This window comes from Vanellus vanellus (assembly GCF_965231255.1).
Source record: "Vanellus vanellus genome assembly, chromosome: 3".
Lineage (NCBI taxonomy): Eukaryota > Metazoa > Chordata > Aves > Charadriiformes > Charadriidae > Vanellus > Vanellus vanellus.
Window position 1 is genome coordinate 41145460 of NC_138907.1, and position 16708 is coordinate 41162167.

Sequence of the window (16708 nt, forward strand, 5' to 3'; positions counted from 1 at the left end):
AAGTCTGAAAACATTTTGAATGTAGTCTATTAAAAACTAGTGGCTCTTGATAATGCCTCAGACAAACCAAACTGCAGCTCCTGACGCCCACATCAGAATATCGACTATAGCTTAACTAGGAAACTCTTGGATAGTTTCACTGTCCTGTGAAAACCTCTTTCAAAACCAAAGATCAGCTTGGGTGGCACTGACAAAACAAGCTGTAGGTACCCCAGGAATAACACACAGAGCCAACTGTCTTTTTTTTTTTTTTATAAAAGTATTTTTAATAAACTGATGGATTTAAGTTTCAGATGCTAGACAACTTGTTGCCATGTACAGGTAACAAAAGTCAAAATTCTTTGAATTTTATACAAATACTATGTAGTACAGTAAACTTGAATACAAGTTTACAAAAAATGCATCAGTGAATATTCCGCTTGTAACCAACTTCCAACAGTGAAAATTATCATGTATCAATAGTGATCAGAATTGCATTGCAAATTTTAGAAGTAATGCAACTATGTTTTTACCAAGCCACTCTGAAGTTACTGGTGCACACTGACAGTACATTGGATTTTTTTGGCTTGCTGAACAGAAAATGGCATTTAAATAAAATGACTTTGAGTTAAAGAATATAATACGTATCAAAAGTACTATCTTACAGAAACTTAAACAAGAATGAGAAAGTAAACAGAGCAGAACCCTGAAGTAGTGATATTTTTCTACCCGTTTTGATGGAAAAGACTCCACAGGTGTCCAGCTTTCTCACAGCATTTTGGAGTGTTCTAATCCTAGCACAGTGTGGTCATTAGTAGACTAAAGTAATCCCTGCTTGGCAGTAATGCTGGTGAAAGGTAACTTGCTCTATTGCTAACAAATCAGAGTAACCACTGGCAGGGTGACTTCTTGGAGGCATCCAGTGGAGGTTGAGTTGACAGCATGCGACTGAAGTTACAGTACTGCTTGCTTTGATACAATACCCAACAGCCTTCAGGGTTCAGGTGTCAGTTTCCTCACAAGATTTACACATGGATGGTTTTAAAACAAACAAACAAACAAACTCACTCAACAACAAAAGAAACCCAGGAGCATAAGACAGTATTTTCACCTGTACAGCTACCAATAAAATGAATGTTTTTGTAACAAACTTTCCAGTCTGCTTTATAAAAAATAGTCTTAGTTTTACTTCTAAATAAAAACTGTGCTGTGATCTGTCATGTTCTTGCATTGTACATGCTGTAGTTGTGTGTGTTAATGACGGTGTAGAGATTTGTGACCTAGCGCTCTGGATATATCAGAAGCCTAAAAAGCTGATTTTGGTACATAAAAGTTAGGTAGCAATGAAAATTCATTCTATTTATTTTTCCTAAAACCTAGGAAAAGCTACAGTACATTGCTAGATCAGTGGCCTCAACCCTGAGCTGAAATAAAGGACCTGCCTTGGCCAAGAGACTTAGTCACGTTACTACCCCAGCTGCATAGCAGAGACAAAATAACCTGTCTGCGGTCTGTTGTCTTAGCTGTTAAGTAGTGTGAGATTCAGTTCTGTAATGCTTGAGAGTTGACTGGAGACCACCATGTTCATTTTCACTACAGGAACAAAAGAAAGGAGAACTCAAATTCAGAGATTCAAGTGAAAAAGCACTCAACAGGAAGAGTCAGTATGTCCAGCTTCTGGAGACCAGAGAACGTAATTAGTGGTAGACTTGTCAGTCTTAAGTGTTTCCCGCTTGGTAGAAGAGATCATTAAAACACGTACCAAACTACAGTTAAAGAGACTTCTACTATTATCCCACTCTTTCCAGAAAGAGTCTCAGACTTGATTTTTACCCCCAGAACCGACTGTCTCTCTCTCTCTCTCTGTACCTACACTGCATCACAGAAGACGAGTGAAAACTTAAAGACTGTCTGGCAAAGGATTCAACCCAACTGGTAGCAGAGAAACTTCCGCTCATTTCCAGCGTGAGTCGGAGCCGGCCGTCATAAGAATTCTTACTACGACACAGCCTGCTGCACCTTCCTGTAGGGTTCAATGGCTCCGACTACCCATGGCTAGGAGCATCCATAACATCAAGCATTCTTGCCTCCTCCCAAGAGGACTTTTTTTCCTTTTAAACAGCAGAAACTGTAGAGTCAATATTTCACTTAATGGAAAAACTAAATGCAGCAACAGACTGAAAATAAAGCTTGTAAGAATCATTTATACTTCTAGTAATGCACACTTCTTTGTGAGCTGATCAGTTTACGGATGGTATGTTTTTTGTTAGTTTAAGGCAGCAAGTCTTATAAAATACACGAGCTCACCTCCCTCATGTTTGTGCTACTGTATCCTTATGTGCACAATAGAACCTCACTAATTTACACTAATGACTGGAAGAACCATTAATTCTCTTGGTAAGTGAACAAGAATAAGGCATTCCATTATATATTCTGATCACTAATTATAATTTCGCTCTAATTATAATCTACCAGCAAACATACTTCTGTGTTTTAGAAAATAATATCTCTTACCTTCAGATATAATTATGTGTGCAGATTAGTGGGTTCTGCTGTGTAAACACGCAGGTGCATAAGCAATTTTCAGGTTTTTCTTCATTACATCTGACAAGAAAGTTAATGCCACAGATAGAGACTGTGGGAAAAATAAATTAGGATTTCTCTATAATTTGTGCAGATATGCACAACTGGGCAGTAATTTATAGCTAAAAAAAAAAAAAAAAAAAGAGGACATGAATGTTTACAAACCGAAATGAAGCAAAATCAGCAGCAGAAAGCAAGGCCATTCCCCAACCATAAATGGCTTGTATTACACTATTCCAAACTATATGACACACACACAAAAAAAAGAATACAAGTACTAACTTGTATATAAAAGTTTGAAATCTAGTAAAGCAAAGAGCGGAAAAATTTGTTGATGCTTCTAACAGATGATATTCACTGTCTAAATCATGGTTGAAGTAGACTGTAAATACAGACAGAAGATAAGATGCAAACTACATGGCTGAGTTAAAAAAAAGAAAGGGATCAATGTGCATTGTAATGGGATAGAAATTTCCCTTCATATGTGCAAAAATCCACAGTTTCATTAATGTAGAGGTCATAATTCTAGTAACAGATCTTAGATGTCTAAAACCAGTCTCCCTACATCTGGAATCTACCTGTTTACATCAACCACTTTAAGTGCACAGTACCCTGTTCACACATATAGTATTCAGCAGTTTCTGGCATTTCTCAGAAATCTAACATTCGCCTGCCTTAAATCTTGAAAACAAAGGGGAGAGTTCATCCAGGGCATCATACCACTGCTTCCGAGTTATACCAACAGTTAAATCAAACTCAAATTCTCTCTTCTTCCATGGTGGCAGGAGTCCTTACAGGACTTGTAAACAGCAGTACACAATACTGTAAACAAATAATTTAAGTTCTGCTTTATACAAGATGTTAAGTTAACCCAGGTCTACCAAACAGGTGAAAATGAAAAGGGTGGCTTCACACAAAATCCTTCCCTTTTCTCCCAGCGATTCTTTTCACTACGTAAGTAATCCTGAGCTGAAACAGGGGTTGGCAAGAGCTTTTTTTGCATATAAAACCAACGTTCTAGGTCAGCTCTCGTGTTCTGTCAGGAAGTCAATTGCTGGAGAGATTAAACTGAAGTATTTCAAACCATTTGTTACTTTGGAGGAGGACTTATAATTTGGTGTGGCGACCAGTTCTAGACCCAGATGCTGAGCTTGCCAAGGAAGCTGATGCTGCTGCATCCTCCGCCTCCTCCAGCTCATCGTGTAGCTCCTGGCTAACGCTAGACTGAAGGGCTGCAGGAGTTAGCCACTCCTTCGGCAGACAGCTCTGGAGAAACGGTATACAAGAGCTGAAGTAGGCAAGGCGATTCACCCATCGTGGAATCTCTTTTCCACACAGAATCTAGGGGGGGAAGGGAAAAAAAAAAGGATTAAATTGTCTTCTGGACTCAGCAGTAATAAAACTAGTCCTGTAAATCAAAAGCAAAGGCTGCATCAGCCTTATGATTTATATACCACAAACACCAGTCAAAAAGCAGTCAAGTTAGCTGCAGTAAGACAACCGTCTCCATCAGTAAAAGCAGCACCCCAAGTCGCACAAGGAGACTTTTCCCACTGTGAAAGTTTGACACATGGTTGTATGCTTTTTTTTGGTAAGTCCTGAAAAGCCTAACCACCTCACTCTTTTTGAATAATTTCTTTAAAAGACATAGAAATGACTTAAGGGTATGCTTTCTATTCACCACTAAATCCTCAGAAACAGAAATCACAGGAGAAATCCCACCAGTATAAAAAAAGCACCCTGAAATCAAGCGGTCAAGACGACAGTGTCAATACTACAGTTCTGTGGAGTTATGCATATAGCTGAGGCTATTTATCATGACGGCTTCTGATGACCTCGCGTAAGACACCACTATCTTACAGCACCCAGGCCAAGCACACGCACACTCAGGTTCACTGGAACATTAGAGAAGCTAATACAATGCAAAGCTGGTTTCAACTCCTCAAAATATATAAAGCTGCATTAAATGCTTGTTTTTACTGTACATTAGTAATTAAATTGTTTCATTGTCGCTATCAAGGAGTGAGCTATTTTACTTAGCTATCTCCATATTCACTTCTGGTATTACTTACTCCAGTGCAAATCTGCAGAAAATCCCAGCTAATGGGAGCATTACTCTGCTGTAACTGAGCAGCATTTAACTTGTAATTATATCCCTGTTTTTATAGTTGAATTGAAGACTAAATAGGACAAGACATAAAATAGAAACAACATGACCATGCAGCTGAAGAGTACGGCAAAAACCTGGCCATATAGGCCAGATTTCATACCAACTGCAGCTTTGTCAGTGTCTCGCCCTACTTACTTGTACCAGCATTGCACATGAATCATCATCTCAATAAAATTTTCCAGTACCACTGGAAGATCAAACAGTCTACACAAAACACAGGCTATACAATAAGTGTGCCATTGACTATTCAAAGAAAAATAAAATTAAATTTTATGGAAGTTCACCATGGAAAAAGTAGCCATCCCTTTTCTGGAGTGCTTCAATGAAACACTAGAGTAGATTCTGACAAGCGCAGATTGCTAATGACCGACAAAAATCACAAACGCCATTCCTCTCTGTCCTGGCTTACTTCATCCTGACCCTTTCCTTTGTGTTGATACAGAGGTGAGCGATCAGGCATTCAATCATACTGGCAAACCGATCATGTTAAAATAAAGCTGAGGGGAAAAAGTGAAGCCCATTTGACGCTGCAGTCAGATACTTTGCACAACCACGCAGATATCTACGTGACCAGGGCGCAGGTGCTGGCAGAGCAATAACTTGACAAAAGCCTCTCAGGCAGAAGATTAACATTGTCTGTGAAACTGCAACGCCCTTGTTATTCTTTAAGAGTAGGTCATAACTTTAAAAATTATTTTCAGTGGGATGGTTCTGTGGGGAAATACTGATAAAAATAACACGTGGTTCTATCTTCAGTAGTGATCTCTGAAGCATCCGAAATGCTTTTGAAAACCCGTTAATACTTTATTTAATAGGTCTCTCAATTAGGAACGCACTCCTGCTTGAACACAAACTATACATGACAACAATATTTAGCATCTTCGGCAGCAAAACCTTGTGCTTTGGACATCGGCACAAATAAAACCTGAAAAATGCTGACATTTGCCCAAGGTAATAGAGATGGGAAGCTGGATATCAGGCCAAACGTTCCAAAGGACAGGAAGGAGATGACGTTTTGTAGCCACCTGGGAAGCACCCTTCTATAGACCTTCATGTTTGTTTACCTCAGATAAAGCTGAAGAAAAGTGATTGCAGTTTTTGTGCATTAGGTGATAAGCATTTCCTTTGAATTCTTTTCCAAGCTCTTCTACTATTTTTTCTATGTCGTCTTCCATAAAGTCAGTACTGCCTAGAACCACAGCCTCTCTAGAAGAAAAACAGAAATTAGGTGATCAGACTTCCATGAGATAGGTGGATTACTGTTCATACAACGCTCAAAAATCACCCCACTGCGGGTGGTGAGATTCTTCTGCCCTCCTAGAATAGCATAGATTCTTCCTGTTCCATTTTACACCACCACTTTCATCTTTATCATGAGAAATTATTTCCTTGCCGATTGTCCACCTATAGCTCACTTGTTATTTGCAACTTAACTGTGACAAACACTGGATGCTATTTTCCCTTCTTCTCCGAAGGATATTGTTTCTAAAGACAGCTGAGAAGAGATAAGAGCTTGTAATGCAGGGAAGGGTCAAGGCAAATCACACTGAGAAAGTGGAAAAGGGACATGAGGAAACCTTGAAGGGCAGCATTTTTCAGCTTTTTCTTCGAATAAATATTTCACTATCTTGAAAAAGCTACCCCGTTGTATATACTGTATGAATAGCAAAAGGTAGCCACAAGTCCACATAATTTGTACATATTTAAGGAATTTAATGGTACGCTAAATTCTTTGCTGTAGACACTTCACTGTCTCATCACCTCTGTCCATCTCTCATTTCTAAGTAAAGCAAACACACTAATTTCTCAGAAAGTCAGAAATCCTGTAGAATCATTGAACACATATACCCTCAAAATGATATGCAACAAGTTGTCTTTTTAATATGCCTTCTCAAAAGCAAGAAAATAGGTATCTTTCTTACTTAAATTTAAATGTTTCCCCCAACTCGGAAGCATTTCCTGGTGAAATTTCAAATATTCCAGAAAAAGGGTATGGATGACCACCATAGGCAAATTCTGAAAGAGAAAGCTCAGATTTAACAGAAACAGCATACAATGACAGTAAAAGCACAACAGGCCTCACTGACTGGAGGATCACTTCACAAGGACCTAAAGCCAGAAACCAGACAGCTTATTTACATGTGTCACAAATGCAAGGAGCTGGAAATGAATAGTTTTGTTAGTTACTAGTCAACCTAAGTAAAAGCTGACAGGAAATTTTCTACCTCAGTGTACAGGTTAAACTTGAATAACTTCACAGTAAGTATATATTGTTTTCATTGTATAAGTGAGGATTTACAAGTTAAATTGTAAATCCTACCAATGCTCTTTACACATGCTTGTCTTTAAAAGTCCACTTACATATTTATAGATTAGGGATTCAAAGCACTGCATCCTCAAAGGTCTGATGGTGCTTCTATTCAGTGCGTACTACACCTGCAAGTGTAGCAGCACATAGTGGCCTAATAGGCTTTTTTAGTTTCTTGATTTACGAGAGTTCAACTGTCCCGAGTTCTTTACTATAACAAGAAAGTAAACCAGTGCACACATCTGAAGTCTGCACGTAGCATCTGCTGGCACAAGCACTTACAGTACATGAAAATATCACGGTGTGCTTTAGCTTCCTTCTGTGTCTGTAAGATAACGCAGTGTGGCACACCCAAAGTGCAATAAAAAGCTTTAAGCATGACTTCATGCTTCCTTTCCTCGAAATTCCTAACACATCATCCAAGTCTAGCATCCAGTTTTGTGGATAATCTTTTTTACAACAGGTTAATAAATAAAGTTTGATGTACTTTGAAAAATGCAAGTCATTGTTCTAGCAGGGGTATGACCTGCTATGTGAGAAAGCTGTTATAATCCACACAGGAAGGGAGGCACATGTATTTGGCACAGCTCAAGCAGTGGGTTTCAGGCACAGCACTGTTCAGAGTCAGGTCTTTCTGGTTTGGATTAAAAGAAATCAAAAAAAAGTTTTAACAATAAGCATTGTATTTTGTCAATTCGTTGCTCTGATAACACTTGCAAACCCAGTTACAATGGGACCATCATAGTAGCTGAAACATCTACAGTTTAAGGTAACTGCGCAATTTGGTCTTTGGACTGCACGCCGCACCTTTCGCCGTTTCCCCTCACCTCCAAACACATTCCAAAAAAAGAACTGAAGTAGATTTTTCTTCTTTAAATGGACTACTTTTAGCACCACCATCACCTCAGAGCGTCATACTGTAGGCAAGAACACCTCAGACCTGAGCCTGCGCTACGGCGTGCTCAGAAACACCTTCTGGCAGCAGTGGGGATTCAAAGTGGCCTGAACAGAGCAGGAAGCTGCATCCCCAAAGTCCAACCTATTTAGCAAAATTGGAATGTGTAGCTGTATTTATCACAAGTGTACCTTTTGTGAACAGTATGCACGAGATGCCTCTCAAAGAAACTGTCCCTTTAACAATAAGAAATAAGACCGTTTTTCCTGAGCATCATCCACTTTTAGGTGCCTATTTGCAACAGGCTATTGTTTCTGTAGTTAAAAATGAACTCCTCGCATTAAGTGCTGGCAGAATACTCAGGAAACATGATTCAACCGTGCTTACATGAAGCATACATTTGTTTTAACAATAGGTATTTCAAAACCTAAAATGAAGATTTCTATGCCTAGCTGAAGAAACTGCACACTTTTTCATAGTTGCATAGCTTTATACAAGAATGCAAGAGGACTACCGGATTATTCACATCCACGTTTTTTTCCAGAGGCAGAAGAGATGAGAACTTTAAGAGAAAGCTGATGAACAGGTTTTAGGAGCCAGACTTCCCTCACTACCTGAAAAATGTTTTTGAAATAACAGCATTACCAGAACAAAGTTACGTTTTTCTCATACGCACCTCGGCCATACACCTCTATACCTGAATGGAACACTCCAATTCCAAGGGAAGAAGTATATTCATTCATCCAATACTAAAAGGAAAAAAGAAAACAAAAGAGAGTCTAGTTAGTTTCCAATACATATCTGTCTTCTGATAGCAGACTGACATGTATTTATACCCCACGTCAAAAACATAAAAACCTACCACAAAGTGAAACCGCACAACCCATTTTATGGGAACAGAACATGCCGTTAAAATTCCCCAACTGAAGAAAGTGAATTAATTCCATTAGGTTCTACTCCAGTCTTTTAGTGATGTCAATGTTTGTCAACCAAGGAGACCGTACCTGGGAGAAATCCAGATCAGCTTTCGATTTGTCAACAAGTTACAAGTTGTAAAGTTTTCCAGTGGAATACATTCTAGAATCAACTGCAGTAATTGACTGCAGTAATTTTGCAGGAGCACTTTTTTTTTTAAAAAATAACATCAGAATGTACAATTGTAATAGACACACACCAACTGTCATTTACAGCAATAACCACGCTTTTACTTATGACCAGATGAGCATGAGACACACTCAGAGATATGTAAGAAGGATTGAAGCTACCTTAGTATATTTTGTCTTTGAATACCCAATTGGTGGTTACCATACAAGAGACTACGCTCTCTCCAGGCTCCTGATGTATGTATTTCCATATATCGGGTGTAAATCTTTTGCATAGGTCTAACACCTATTTCTGATATATCACTTCTATTGTAGCCAACGGGCAATAGCTGCATTTCAAAAGGAAACAAGGAAGCGATGATTAAAAAAAAAAAAAAAAAAAAAAAAGAGGAAAAAAGGAAAGATCAAAATCTTCCCTTAGTGCTTTCTTTTCTCTTTTTCAAAAGCAGCAGCGAGTGCATATCAGGAGCTAACTATTACCTTCAAGACCTTAAAGACCCACAGAGTTCTGGAAAGGAAAAACCTCAAAATTATTGTCTTTCCTTGGCTACATCACCACTCTCAAAATATCAGTCTCCAAGCAGTAAAAATTTTCAAGTGAAACATAATTTAAAAAGGAACCTCAAACAAAGGCTAAAAAAAAAATAAAAAGCCTCAGTTGTGTCCTTAAAACTGACATTGGCTAGCAAGAAAAACCTCTCAAAAATACAAGGAAAACATCATTTTGTCAGTTACTCCAGTAGTGGAATGTTTCCTCCCAGGTCATCTGGTCCCAAAGGGCACCGCTGGGAACTTCTACAAAGCAGACTTCAAGAAGTGACCTGGCAGGCAGGACACAGACTGAGGCAGTATCCCCAGCAAATTAATATTTATCTAGCAAACAGGGAGAAAAAGAAGCTATCTTCTTTACACAACCTGTTGACATAGCAAGTGCTTTCTGATGTGAAGTCGTTATTAAAACAGCACAACTGATGATAATGTAAAAGGTTTCAGTTGTCACACTTTGTTAAGATGTGCTAGATGGAGTTAATGCGTAATTTACAGGGCCATCACAAACATTATGGCATATAATGTGCATTTCTGAAAGGTAGTTTTCTCACAATACAAATTATACACTAAACTTTGAAGTGAGAAGCTATTCATGAAAATCTAAACAAGTTAAATGGCAAAAAGGCCAAATCAGGCCAAAAATTACAAATTTTCAGGCGTGAGATATGGATGGATTTGGCTTTTACAGTCATCCTTATTCTAAGTATCATCAAACCTAAAATAAAGGGTCCCCCAGATTCAGTTACCAAAGATCAGCACAAGAATTTTCCCAGCCTAAAATTCACAATTGTGCTAGCAGGCACAGGATACAAATGACCACCTGGATAACAAGATGCTGAGGATTTGGTGTTTTATAGACAAGCCAGTTGTGGGAAATTTTGTCAACATGAATTGAAGACAGTCATGTTTTGCTCCTTATATTTATTTACAGTTAAGGCTCATCGAGATCTGTGCACAAGTTTTGCTTAAGACTAAACTTTATGGGTACTTTGCTTTAATTTCTGGCTTTGTCAATGCATTGCTATGTTAGCTAGTGGGGTATGGACGACTACGCTAAATCATCACCTTAGTCTATTGAAAGGGCTTAGCAGTTCTTTCCTTCCTCCCCTGAGAAGAGAGGAAAGCTAGTCTGTATGATCAAGCTGCATCCAGAAATATACCCGGTTAGATTTACTCTGTATAGAAAGACATAGAACAGGGAGAACACAAGAAGTGGAGAAGGAAGGAGAACCATGTTCACGCTACCCAACTAACTTGATGGGTCTGTAAGCATAAAAAAAATGGATTCTGTTCACTGAATTGAAATCAAAGCCCCCAGGAAAACGAAAGAGCTACTTCAACATAAGCCAGTTTCAGTTCTGAAACCAGTCCTATCCCATGCTTTACCAGCTGACCACTTCAAAATAGTTTTAGGTTTATATTTGAATGTGCCCAAGGCTCTGACTATAACATACAGTTTGTCGGCACAGGAAGAAAGTATGTTTGCCTAACAAGAAGGTGTATCCAAATGAACCCAATCTAGAACTGAGCTAGACAGGGTCCCTGGTGCTCTGGTCTTTCCTCTCCTGGACACCCATTTGGCCAGAAAACTCTGGGTCCGGCCTCTGAATTCCAAGTAACCTGCACATCACACACCCATTGGATCTGCTAATGCCAAGCAAGGTTATCACTGCTCTGAAAATGGAACAAAAGTTACACAAGATATCCCATAAGCAGCAGAAGTAATAAAGCCTAGTTTGTTACTAGGTAGAAAAAATATTCATGCTCCTCCCCTCCCACAACGCTGTGAAACAACCTAATGTAAGAAGGTATAGGGAGAGGACAGGAAAGCGCGTCACCAACCCTCCTCATCGATCTGTACAGAAGCAACTGAATGGGACGGAAAAATGCTCTAACAAGGTGTTCAGCAAGCCCAGTGCTATTCAAGTACACACTCCTCCTTACTGGTAGCTCCTAAATACATTGGGGCTCAGTAGGCTACAAAAACTGAGCAGTGGTGGCAAATTAAACAAACGTTAGCAGCTTTGGAAGAAGTGCCTAAAGCAAGCTGGCACTTCACTTAATATTTCCAGTAAGAACAGGGTAGGTTAATTGAAGATAAAAGAATTTCAATACGACAGAATTACTTTCCCCCTAGGAACAGTAATTATATCTAATTATTACTTAGTCTGGATCAGCTATTGGAAGGTTGGTCACATTTTCTCATTGAACAAAATGCCTTATCTCACTGAAGAAAGAAATGCAGGAGAAGTGCAACTTAAAGTATGCTGAATTTGGCTACAACTGGAAAGATTACATACGACTTACAAAATAAAGATTGTAAATTAAATGATGTCTCTATAGCTCACTGGTTCAGTAACATGCCATAAGTTCTGAAATCCCCAACTGATCCCAAAAGCTACATCCTTGCTTCCATTACACAAACTGGATTCCCTTCATTTAGTCTTGATATGACTTTTGCCACTGTAGAAGGTATAGAAGCAGCACAATCCGATATCCTCAATCTTTTGCAGTAAGTCAGTCTTATAGAACAAGAATTTGTGTTTAATGCAACTGTTAGACTGAAAATATTAGAGAAGTATTTTTCTACATGCACAATAAAGTCATGTCACTGAAATGAAAGAAAACCACTAATCCCAGTGCTTCAAAAATATCTTCATTACTTTCTTCAGAGCTTTCATTTATGCTAATAGTTTAGATTGTTATAGCCTTACTTGACATGGGAAAAAATAGGATGCTACTTTGGGCACAAAAAACCAAGACTCCTAAAAATAGCAGTTAGTTAAAATGAAACGATAAAGTACGCCAGTTCTCAAAACACAATACATCAAAGTCTTCACCCTACCCTTTTAATGATCATAAAAGATTTTTCAAAGGCATGAACTGCAGCACATAAATATGCCCTTAAGCTTCTCTCCCTCCGTAAAGTTACCAGTACTTGAAAGTCCACTTTCTTGTGCAACACACGCATCCCTCCTCGCCCTTCGGTTTTATCAAAGATTTTCGCTTTTTCAAGCGCTAAGGACAATGGAAGGGTATATGCTCCAAAACCAACCGACTCAGCCCTGTAAGGAGTTTCAACAGTAGCAAGGTCACCTAGTATTCCCCTGCATACCAAAGCAGCTGTCTGGGAAATGAAGCTACAGTTAGCACTCAGGTTAAAATAAAGCTGTTCATACGACTGTTGCAATTATAGCAATGTTGATTCTGTCAACCAGGTGACTAACAGTGGTATCTTGTTCCAAAAGAGAAACAAAAAACCCCAACCCCAGACTTAAAGAACAACAAAAAAAGAAACAACCAACCCCAAACCCACCTCCAAGTGACACAAAACGTAAACCTGCTAGTACCTCAATACACAGTTGGCAGAATTTGATGAACAGCTATTAGGAAAGACTCTTCCCTTCTCCCCCCCACTCTTAGTGCCCCCAAACACGGCAGGATCATTGATTTCAGCAGGCTGTCTACATGCAGTAATGTAATTGCTATGCAACATGAAAGCGAGGCATTAGTTTAAGCTCCTGCTTCAACCAAGTTTAAAATGGACTGAGAGATCATTCAGCGAAAGTTCGAGGAAGGATGCACACTGCCAGTGCCTTTCAGACACCATAGGAACCTCAGTTTTCCTTTCCAGTTTAAAGTAGATCTGTTTCTCTAACAGTCAAATAACATAGAGAACCGAAGTAGGATACAGAAATATCCTGCTTAGTGGTCTCAGCTTACACTACATATAATTTGTGGTGATGTACAGCTTCAACAAATACCACAATTGCAGACCAATGCACAAAAAGTCACCCCTATGTGTGATGGAAAATCTGCAAATAAACATGCTTGCTTCCTTCTTTTGGAGAGTAAGTTGCTTCCACAGATGGTGGCCTTAAAGGCTATGCTACTTCTTGATGTAGGCAGAGCCCCGCTAATCACAACAGGACAACCATAAGTCCCCACCATGTCCTAAGGAAAAGTATGACACTAGTTTTTATGAGCACAACCTTCCTGTTGCTTTTTTTTTTTCTCTCCTTCCCTCCTGCCAACTGTGAGCCTTCCTAGGCTGGAGTGAAACTGATTGCAGCAATTCAACTCTGGAGGAAAAAGAAAGAAGGATGTGGGTTGCAGCAAAGAAATCTAAGGAGTAAGAGATGAAGGAGAACCATGTGAATGAAAGAGCAGATGATCACAAGAGAAAAAGAAAAGGCATGCTGAAGTCACACCCCACCAATGCTATCATCATTGCGAGAATGGAGTTTCTCCCAGAGGCCAGGGCATGACTTTCCAAGCAGGCACTTACACAGGAGACAGTCCATTCTGTTCAGTTTTCACAGCCTGCCTGTGAACTGGGCCCAGGCGACTCTTTGCACAGCTAAGCAAGTCTTCATGAGAATGCTGGGTCTTCCACCTTAGTGAGTCAGAAGTGTGTCAAGCCTTGACTTCAAAGATACTATCTTATGTAAGAGTCCTGAAACTGAAGTCCTACTTCTTTCTCTGTACAAATATTCATAGTTAATATATGTAAAAGCACCCCTTTTCATGCTAAAAGAACTTCTCCAATGTATATTTTTGAACCTTAGTCCAGAGAAGTCATACATATGCATGCAACAGAGCATCCCTCCCTCCTTAAGTTTAGCACAAATAAGGCTCACTGACTTTTTGTCACATCAGCATTATGTATGAGCTCAACCAGGTGAGCCAAGACCCCATGTTTTTTCCCCCCATCTCTCTGAAAAACCACAGTGAATAAACTGCTCCTGTCTCCAGTCTCCCATCATTCTCTACAATGAAGGAAAATCAAAGTAGAAGTAACAGGTTATATTTGCTGGAGCCAGAACTTCGACGGGGGGGGGGGGAGGGGCAAAAAAACCCAAACCTAATCCGTTGATGGGGACACCGATTTCTGTAAGAAATATTAGGGTGGAAGAAAATAATGACAAGAATCAGGCTATAACCTCATATATAATTTTAATTTCAAGCCAGACAGTTCCCTGTTGATTGCTATTAAGTATTTTGACATTTGAGCCTCAGTATTCCCAAGCAAACAAGCTGCCTTGTCTGTCTGCCAGCATTCACTGGTTCTATGCTGTATAGCTTCACCCTTTTAAAACACCAGAAGTTCACTTTAAAATGGTGGTGGTAGGAGAACCCATCCAAATAAGCCAAGTATTGCAAACACAGTTACCTGAAGCTAGTTGCCAATCTTACTGTCCCTCTGTCCATAGACCCAAAACACGGTCAGAGAACTAGTACTACTTGTTCTAAATTCCAGCGACTGAAACGCATTAACGGATAATATTTTCTTAATATTACTTATCCGCACCTCCTGTTCTATGCAGGTACTTACACCTCATTTGTTACCATGGCATTTGAGCAGCTTCCAGCTGAACATGAGACAATACAGCAGTTGCTGTAGGTGTCAGGGAAAGATTACCCAGAAGGGAGGGCAGGTGAGTGAGCTCACAGGACTGCAAACCACGCTGGCGCGATTCCTTTATTTCTACCAAGTTGCAGCCATACCAAAACTGTTCAAAAATCCTGGTCGAGGGGGAAAAAAGGCCACGTTACTGACACGGCGCTAAAAAACCTCGTATCCCCCACAGAGACAGCGGTTACCCCCGGCTACTATCCTGCTGGAAAATCGGTCTCTTTCACGGTTTCCAGGCGCAGTAAAGGCTGTGCCTCCCCCCTGCTGAGCCCTGGGGGCAACAGCAGGAGCAGGAGGGGGGGTGAAGATGAGGAGGGGCAGCTCGGGGAAATTCACATGTCGCCGCTCATTCACAGCGGGGGGGAAAGAGTTTCCCCCGCCACAGGATCGACCTGTCACTGCCAGGCCCGGCCCGGCGCCATGGCAAAACTTTGGTTGCGGGTCACAAAAGACCCGTAGAAACTGACAGACCCCCCAAATCATCCATCACCCCCATCCACCCACCGCCCCCCCCCAAGCTCCGGGTTCGCTCTTTCTCCCGTTCCAACCATACCCGCAGGCGGGAGCCTACAGAGCCCACTCCGGCGGGGCCGGGCAGTAAAAGTTCCCCTCCACCCCCCCGCCAGGGCGCCCCCCGCCACGGCCCTCCCGGCGGAGGGGGGCCGGCACCCCCCGCCTACCCCCGCCGCCACAGGTGGGGGTGCGGGGCAGCGCTGCCGCCAACGGCCCCGGGCCGGGCCGCCGCGGGCCCCTGGCGCCGGGCCGGGCGCTCACCATGTCGTAGACGTTGAGGATCACCAGCTGGTTCGCCATCGCCGGCGGCCCGCGGGCGCCCCCCGCCCGCTCGGTCGCTCCCGCTGCGGCGGCGGCGCTGCTCAGGCCGGCGGCGGGGCGGTGGGGACCCCCGGGGGCCGCTTCCTCCTCGTCCTGCCTGTTGCTGCGGGGCGGGGGGGGGCGGCGGGCACCATGGAGCCGCCGCCGCGGAGGGACGGGGCCTCGCCCCCGGGACGACGCGCTCAGCCCGCGGCCGGCGGGGGGGAGCGGGCGCGGGCCCCACCCCGGTGGCGATGGCGGTGCCGGTGGCGGCGGGAAAAGAAGGGAAAAGAAGGGAAGAGACGGGAAGGGAGGAGGCGAGGCAGGGCGCGGGCGGGGGAGAGGCGCGGGCAGCGCCTGGCGCTGGCGCCGCCGCCGGGGCCGCGGGACGGCCTGGCAGCCCCTCCAATGGGCGCAAAATGGAGCCGCTCGAACCCGCCCCCCATCTTCCGCGGAGGAGCGGGACGGCGGGGACTACAGCTCCCGGCGCGCAGCGCGGTGGGGAGGACTACGGCTCCCGGCTCGCCCAGCGGCCTTTGGGGGTGGCTCCCGCTGCCGGATGCTTCCAGCGGTGTTTTCTCCACCTCCGACCTAGGGAGGTGTCTTGGGTGGGTGAGTGGGTGGGATGGAGTGCCCCGGTGCGGGCTGCCGAGGCCCGTCGGGTCTCATTGCGGGGACCAGGCCCCGCCCCCCAGGCGAAGGCCCCGGCCCCTCGCCTGGGGGCCGGGGCCGGCAGCACCGCCATTTTATGCTTTCCCTCTCTCAGTAGCTAAGCTGAGGTGCAGATTCAGTTTTATAAAGACGACTGTTGCCCCTTTATAGCACGTTAAAAAAGGTGGTATGGTTCACCACAGGCTGTGGATGCGCCCTTGAGAGGAAGGCGCTGCAGGAA

The 16708-nt window shown here is 42.4% G+C and overlaps 1 protein-coding gene across 1 annotated transcript; it reads right to left on the reverse strand.

Annotated features, from left to right (window-relative positions):
• Window positions 1-218: 218 nt before the first annotated feature.
• On the reverse strand, window positions 219-15923 carry DESI2 (desumoylating isopeptidase 2). Its single transcript, XM_082480989.1, has 5 exons — window positions 15778-15923; window positions 8612-8684; window positions 6655-6748; window positions 5797-5938; window positions 219-3903 (listed from the first exon to the last, which is right to left on the reverse strand). The coding sequence occupies exons 1-5, from the start codon at window positions 15814-15816 to the stop codon at window positions 3670-3672; spliced, it is 582 nt and encodes a 193-aa protein (XP_082337115.1). The 5' UTR covers window positions 15817-15923; the 3' UTR covers window positions 219-3669.
• Window positions 15924-16708: the final 785 nt, after the last annotated feature.